The 8,021-nt window shown below is 41.0% G+C and overlaps 1 protein-coding gene across 1 annotated transcript in view; it reads right to left on the reverse strand.

Annotated features, from left to right (window-relative positions):
* Window positions 1–4,016, reverse strand: part of LOC114653273 (ethanolaminephosphotransferase 1-like) — a 55,231-nt gene extending 51,215 nt beyond the window's left edge. Inside the window, exons 1-2 of the mRNA XM_028803488.2 lie at window positions 3,972–4,016; window positions 1,715–1,972 (exon numbers count right to left, since the gene is read on the reverse strand). Coding sequence (XP_028659321.2) covers window positions 1,715–1,972; window positions 3,972–4,016 — 303 coding nt within the window. The remainder of the gene's footprint in view (window positions 1–1,714; window positions 1,973–3,971) is intronic.
* Between the last annotated feature and the right edge of the window lie 4,005 nt (window positions 4,017–8,021).

The following is an 8,021-nucleotide window of genomic DNA, read 5'->3' on the forward strand; positions in this document are numbered from 1 at the left end:
AATGTAAAAAAACACATTTTTGAACCCAGAAATAAACTTTAGGAATGCAACTACCTTGCAACCCTAGTGAACAGAATAACAGGTTTCAGTCGTGCTAACACAATTACATCCATAATAACTGATGAGACCTTAAAATGACTAATTTAGGATAAGCTGATAGAGTTTACCATTTCAGCACTGAAGGAACTGCTGCTGATAATGGTGGTTTGTCATATTGGGTTTGCTTCTCGATTCCTCCCTGTGTGGATAGCGCTTTGAGTACTGAGAAAAAGCGCTATATAAATGTAATGAATTATTATTATTATTATTATTATATTTGAATAATAAATTAAAAATCAGTACGCTGCTGATAATGGGGTTTTACAGTATTATTTGAATAATAAATGAAAAGTCTGTAATATTAAGTCGTAATAGCCATTAGCAAAACAAGTAATGCCTTGGCTGTTATTTGTAAAATCATTTTAATTGTGTCTTCATTAAAAATTAATAATTTCCATCAAAAATATGAAAAATTCTGTGCATGTCCAAACTTTTGAATGTTAGTGTATGTAACCTGTTTTTCTTTTTCTGTTTCACACCATATGACAGGCACAGGGCCGAAATTCTGCCCGTCTTGCCCGCTTTTCTTTTCACTACTACATCCTGCACAATAAAATGTCAAATTGTGCAGGACAGCCAGCCTATGTCTTGACCTCACAAGTGTATTTTCGTTTTTTGACAACAACAACTTAAACTAATGGCACCTCGCTCTAGGTGGAAATCTCCCCACTATTTCATTTAAAGTAACTGTCGTCTCAATAACGCCTCTTTCAGGCTGCCAAACCTTCATGCAGCGGACGGCCCAACCTACCTATCCAGTTTCCAATAAAAGCAGACGAGAAATGACAACGAACGTGTGTGTCCGGAAAGGTCATTAAAGACCCGCCGTTTGTTGCACTTGCCTTGCTTTAACTTCAGGGCTGCGCGGGCATTCCTGTTCGGACGCGGGGCTGCTTTGTAGTTGAGGGCGTCGTATTTCGAGCTGTTCGTGCGAGTTTTGTTTTCTAATTACTTGGTGGCAAGCTGACCCACAAAGAACGTTCTGACCAATCCCTTTCTATGCCCGGGAAACGAAGATTTGCTTGCCAGCTCCAGTCGGCGGCCCGCTGAAGTTCGAACGGACGCCTTCGGTGCCAATGGACTCTCAGCTGTCGCGCGCCTTTCCTATCACCGCGGCAGCAGCTCGGGTTTCCAGCGCGCGCCACTCGCTGAGCGGACTAAGCCAGAGCGGCTCTATACCGCTTCGTGCAACGCGTAGCCTTGAGCGCCATGGCTACCGCGCCCAAGAAATCCTCTAGAAAGCAAAAAAACAAAAAGAAGAAGACTGTACACTGAAAGGAACAGAGAAGGGAGACAAGTGGACTCCAATAACCTGTGAGGAGCAAAACACAAAGGGGTACTCGGCTTTGTTTTGCTGCCCGCTGCCGCGCTATCTGCGCCTATGTGTTATGTATCAACGGGAGCGCACTGGGGACACCTGTATTGAGGTTTGGGGTGGGAGGGGATAAAGGGCTTTGCTGCCCACCTCTCACACCTCCAAAAACAAGCGTAAATTCGCGACCTATGCACGTAGTAAATTGCTCATCTTCTCCACCCCCCTGCCCCGCTTGCGAAGGCTGCCGTTACACACTCCCCAGCTCCTCAGAATAACACCTTCGGGCGACTGTTCGTTTACCTTGTATAGGTCGAAGCCGGCCAGTTGTTGCCGCGTAACGTAGCGGTAGCCGAACATCCCGTCAGCTGTGCGGGGTGCAGCCACGCTGCCAGGGCGCTTCTCGGAGCTGTCAGCCTCCTCACTCGCAGCTGTCTCGCCGACCCCAACATCTACTGGAGCAAATGCATCGAATGCGTCACTTCCTGACCAGACAGCCAGGTGAGAAGCGGAGGGAAGATGCTGTCCAGCCGCGTCGCGTCTCTTTCTTTTCTCTACTAACTTGAAAAACGGCAAGACACCACGTACGGTCAAACGTGCCGCACTCCCGGTAGCCTCTTTTGCATGTGTCTTCACTTGGCACCCTTTTTTAGTTAGTGCCAACTACGAATCGCGATATGCAGTGCCTTGTGACAATGTCTTCGCACCCTTATAGACTGTACTTTTCGTTTTCTGCCGTCACAACATGATTTACAAGTAGAAAAGAACAGTCCACACCTCACGCTAGGAAAGGATCATTAGAGGCATGGCTGGCTCATCCAGCAGGGTGACTTGGGTGCACACCCTGAGGTCGTGCTCCCAAAGCGGCCTTAACTTATTGAATGAAATGCTTAAAAAGAAGAAAAATGTCCGCTTTTTCTACTAAAGTATGGACATCACCTATCCAACACACAACCCAACCATACTTTGAGTTTTACGATCATGATTAGAAGAGATGGAAACAAAAGACGCTATTTTCTTGACATTTTCAAAAAATAAAAAAATCATTTGAACAAACCATAAATCCTGAAGTTGAGAATAATGAGACCACCTTACAAGACAGTCAAGTCAAGAAAAGACTAATATTGAGCATTCCTGCGGCGTCACTTAAGATCCACATAGCTAAGCGGAGGAGAACGAAGCCATTGAAGGAAATAAGATACACCAAACAATGTTGAACCTGAACAAACGGTCTTTTATTTTATTTGGTGTTAATGAGCAAACCTAAAACTCTCAGTTACACATCAAATTTTTGCCACAAAGTGACCAGGGACAGCTCTGTCATATAGGCAAACTACAGTAGGCAAAGTTTTTGGAAGATGGCATTTTGTCAAACCTAATAGATGTGGCCAAGCACTTGGCGTCAACAGAAAACCAACAGGGAACCCCACTCCTTGATTTAATATCATTATGACATTACATCCCTGTACCATATTTAAAATTGACATACAGGGGATTCAAAATTATTCAGACCCTTCACCTTCTGCACATTTTATTGTGTTTTAAATGGATACACTGTCCATTTTGACCATCAATCTACACTCATTTACCCATCATGACAGAGTGAAAAAATGTTTTCAGAAAGATTTCCAAATTTATTAAAATCACAAAGTGAAATCTGATTCATATGAGTTTTCAGACCCTTAATTCAGTGCTTTTGTAGAAGCTCTTTTGGAAGCAATTCTTTGGGTAAGTCACAGCAAGGTTTGCACACCTGAACTTGGCCAGTTTATCACCACCTCCATTATTCTGGATGTGAAGTATCTGTAAACTGCATCATCAGGTCTCTCTGCAGATTTTCTATGGGGTTAAAGTCTGTGCCACTCAAGGACAATCAGAGACATATTCTCAAGCCACAGCAGGGTTTTCTTGGCTGTATGCTTTAGGTCATTATTATGCTGAAACATGAACCATCTCTTCAGTCTGAAGTCGTGTGCACTCTGGAGCAGATTTTCTTTAAGGACCCCTGTATTTAGCTGTATTCATTCTTCCCTCAAGTCTTCCAGTCCTGGCCACTAAGAAACATCCCATAGGATGATGCTGCCACAACAATGCTTCACCATAAGGATGGTATTAGGCAGGTGATAAGCAGGGTCTTTACTACATATAGTGCTTGGATGTCTGCCCAGACAGTTCAATTTTTGTCTCATCAGACCTGAGAATGTTTTTTCCTCATGCTTTCAGAGCCCGAATGGGCTGTCATTTGTCTTTTACTCAAGAGTGGTTTCTATCTAGCACCTCTACCGTAAACACCTGCTGCTGCAATCGTTGTCCTGTCAGGTTCTCGCATCTAAGCAGAGGACTTCTGATACTATGTTAAAGTGACCATTGGGTTCTTGATCACCTCCCTGACCAAAGCCCCTTTTGCCTGGTTGTTCTGTTTGGCCAAACAGCAGATTCTAGGAAGAGTCCCGGTGGTTCTAATCTTCTTCCATTTCACATTTATTGTGGCCACAGTGCTCCTTGGGACACTCCCAACTTTAGAAATGGTTTTATCCCATTGTCCTGATCAGTGCCTTACCAGAATTTTATTGCTGAGGTCTATTGAGACTTCCTTGGACTTCATGGTTTGCCATTTGTCCTAAGATGTAGTGTGAACTGTAGACCTTATGTGCTTTATAAATTATGCCAAATCAATTCAGTTTGCCACAGGTGGACTTCAATCAAGTTCCAGACACATCTCAAGGGGAATTGAAGCAAACAGGATGCACCTGAGCACAATTTGGAAGGCCACAGCAAAGGGTCTTGATACTTATATAAACTAGGGGGCTTTGCCCCCTGCTCGCTTTGCTCACCAACCCCCGTGTTTGGTTTTCCAGATACACACTTTTAAGATTTTTTTTTTCTTTGAATTGTTGCTATTTCATTAGTTTCACTTTTATTTCAGAATTTCAGTAAAAACAATATTTGTAATCTTTCGAGTCCCAACATGCTAAATCTTTTAAATGAGGTCCGTGAGACATGTGTTTAATGACTTTGTACCATAATTCAGGATTGGTTTCTCTGTGTGGAATTTCAGCACAGACAAAATGATCTACATCATCAGCAGTTAATATTTTTTTTTTCCAAAGTAACCAATAAATGCATGTGAGGTAAACTCTGTTTTTGAAATTCTCTGACTTAAACTTCAAAGCCTTACAATATTTACATACTTCTGAAATATTACCTGTGTCCATATATTCAATCTCTATTCACCTTTTTGTTATTTCTCCAAGTAATGTCTTTGTTTTGACATTGCTGTTTTTTCTGCTATCATATTCTGTATCTTGCTCTGCATGTGTTTCGCGCCTACGTTTTTTTTTAATCTTTTGAATTCCACTGTTTTCATTACCTATAACCTGCTCTGCATGTGTTTGGCCCCCTTGTTTCTTAACCTCTTTATGACGTTTTACTTTGTTTTCTACTTTTTATCTTATTTCTGACCTTGCTTTGTCCTGCTTTTTTTTCAATGACACCTGGTCCGTGGTGATTATTTTCCCTTTTACAAGTAATAATTTCCATTTGTTTGCGCTACTGTGATCTTTACTTTCTTTTTTTTTATACTTTCTAATTTTCCTGCTTTCATATTCTTTAACTTTCTCTACATGTGTTTTGCGCCATTTTTATTTTAGCTTTTTGAATTCCACTGCTTTCATAATCTCTAACCTGCTCTGCACGTGTATTGCGCCAACGTTTTTGAATGTCTTTATGAAGTTCTATTTTGTCTTTTACTCTTTGTCTTTTAATTCTGAGCCTGGTTGGACGCGCTTTTTTTCAATTCCACCTGTTCTGGGCTGATAATTACTTTCCTTATTTTCTGAATTTGCACCTAGATTATTCTTTTTCTTTTTTGCATTTTTTTCTCTCCAACGCTTTTGTGTCTCTTTTCTCCATGCTGCTCTTTCTTCTTCGCTTAGTCGTTGATGTTTTATCTATAACGTATTGTCCTTATACGCTTTATATGCGCTGAGAGCCTTGGATCTGTGTGTGCTCAAGCCTTTACACGACTGAGTGTTTTGCTGCCTGTGGTCTTATTTGATATTGGTTGTAAGCAGGGTGTGTCTTGCAAGAATTTCATGTTCTACGTCCCCGCGAGACGGTCCTGGGTCAATCTCTTTTGTCTCGCGGGTCTTTTAAGTGTCTTCCATGATCTTCACGTGAAGATCACGTCTCGTCTCCCTAGTCTTTCTCTCCCAGGATTTTTTTATAATAGAGAGATATATGAGAGACTTCAGTTTTTTATTTTTTATTAATTTGTAAACCTTTCTTAAAACGTATTTTCATTTTGTCATTGATTAGTGGACAAAAGTCTCAGATTTATCAATTTAAAATAAAATCTACAACACAATAAAGAGTGAATAAAGTGAATGTGATGTTCATAATGTAAGAGTAGATGTGTGCGCCTATTGAGGTAGTGAGATAAGCAGAGCCAGCCCAAGGCATAAGTGAACTATGAGAATGTATAGGGCTCCACGGCCACCAGGGGGCCCCCATCTGCTCAGCCTCACATGGAAAATTGGAAAGATGGGGAAGACAAAGTTGACAAATGACAACCAGTCTTGGTAAATGTACTCTTCTAATGCCACCCCCCTTCTAGTGTAACTTTTTAACAAGGCTTTGTTTAGCTTAAATCTTCATCAACTACATAACCGGCACTTGAAGTGAGGTGAGTGGGGCCTTTTGAGCTTTGCAGAGACCCTAAGGGTCTTAACCCGACCTTGAGTGCAAGGACCAGTGCTAGATAGAATAGCAGTCCATCTTAGAGCACACAAGAACAAATCCCTAAACTCTACTTCCACATGTGCACAGTATTTTGTTTTTTCAATACTCAACACCATGAACTTGACTACCACCGCTATGTGCTCTTTGTCCTAAGCTACATTCCCCAAGTTTTTAGTCACCTGAAGATGTTCTAATTTTAAGTAAAACAGGACATCCTTTTCTAGTTGTTTAATTGTAGATGGGTTATAATCAATGTTGCCCCTAGCAAAACTGGTGGCCCTAAGCAGTATCTTCTTTTTGGCCCCCTATTCTCCAAACTTCCCATCCCACTGCTCCCTGAATCCACTACAGCAGTACTTAAATAGTAACTTTAATATAAACAATATATATATACAAAAAACAATGAAGCACACATCACCAACTTAAATATGACTTTAACATCAAATAAAAATATTTTTTTTGTTAAATAATCAAAACTTGAAAGTCAATGTTTAAGGGATTCTTCAGTCCCTTTGCTGCTGATCACAACAGCACACGTCTACATTTATTGAAGGCAAAGTCCTCTATTAGGTCATCACACAACAGCATCTGTGTAAGGTTTGAGTGGATACTGATGATAGCCAAGATGGTTATACATTCTTGTGCCATGGATGACCTCAAGTATGTTGTCATGAGCTTAAGATTTGAAAAACTTTGCTCAGGGTGGCACGTTGGTGCAGTGGGTAGCGCTGCTGCCTCGCAGTTAGGAGACCTGGGGACCTGGGTTCGCTTCCCGGGTCCTCCCTGCATGGAGTTTGCATGATCTCCCCATGTCTGCGTGGGTTTCCTCCAGGTACTCTTGTTTCCTCCCACAGTCCAAAGACATGCAGGTTAGGTGCTTTGGCGATTCTAAATTGTCCCTAGTGTGTGCTTGGTGTGTGTGTGCGCCCTGCGGTGGGCTGGCGCCCTGCCTGGGGTTTGTTTCCTGCCTTGCATCCTGTGTTGGCTGGGATTGGCTCCAGCAGACCCCTGTGACCCTGTAGTTAGGATATAGCGGGATGGATGGATAGAAACTTTGCTCACCAGATGCAACTGTAACTGAGAGGGTTAATGCAATCCAGAGGGTAATCCATAGATTTGGACTTTAATGGTATTTAATAGCAATGATACATCAATTAATTTATTTTCTTTATAAATGAAAGCCTAATTAATAATAATAATAATAATGGCACCCTGGTAGAGCCACACAGGATCACTTGTGACATGATACAATAATTACAAAAACAACAGTTATAATGCTACTACTGCTATTACTACTACTAATAATAATAATATATAATTCTACTACTAATAAAAATAAAATAAATACTTCTACTAATGATGTTTAATAAACATACTTAATGCAGTAGCTAATGGATTAAAATGAAGCTGAATATTTAGATGCTTAAAAATGAGCATGTGGATATATCATCTACAGTTATGAATTTATCTAAACTTCATTTTGTACTTCCAATGACAGCAGATAGCAATAAGGTGTTAACTAAATCAGTAACGTTAGCTACCAACAGTTGAACTTCATCTGAGTTAACTGCTCTTTTTGTATGTCAGACTTGCTTGCATGGTGCTTTTCCACAGTTCAGCTTTTAACTAACTAGTAAGCAAGAGAGCCTGCATGTTGGTGAAGTTTACAGATGTGTCCTCTGTGCATCAGCACTCAGAACACTTCATATATCGACTTCATACGTCTGCAGCCTTTAAGAATGTGTGTAGGTCCTGAGGTCTATGGCAGTAATAAATATCCACATTCATGTGCCAGTTGTGTACTGTAACATCAGCTAATATCTGTTATACATGATGCTACTCCATTACTGCAATAAACTTCTAACTTTAG

The sequence above is a fragment of the Erpetoichthys calabaricus genome, chromosome 6 (assembly GCF_900747795.2).
Source record: "Erpetoichthys calabaricus chromosome 6, fErpCal1.3, whole genome shotgun sequence".
NCBI lineage: Eukaryota > Metazoa > Chordata > Cladistia > Polypteriformes > Polypteridae > Erpetoichthys > Erpetoichthys calabaricus.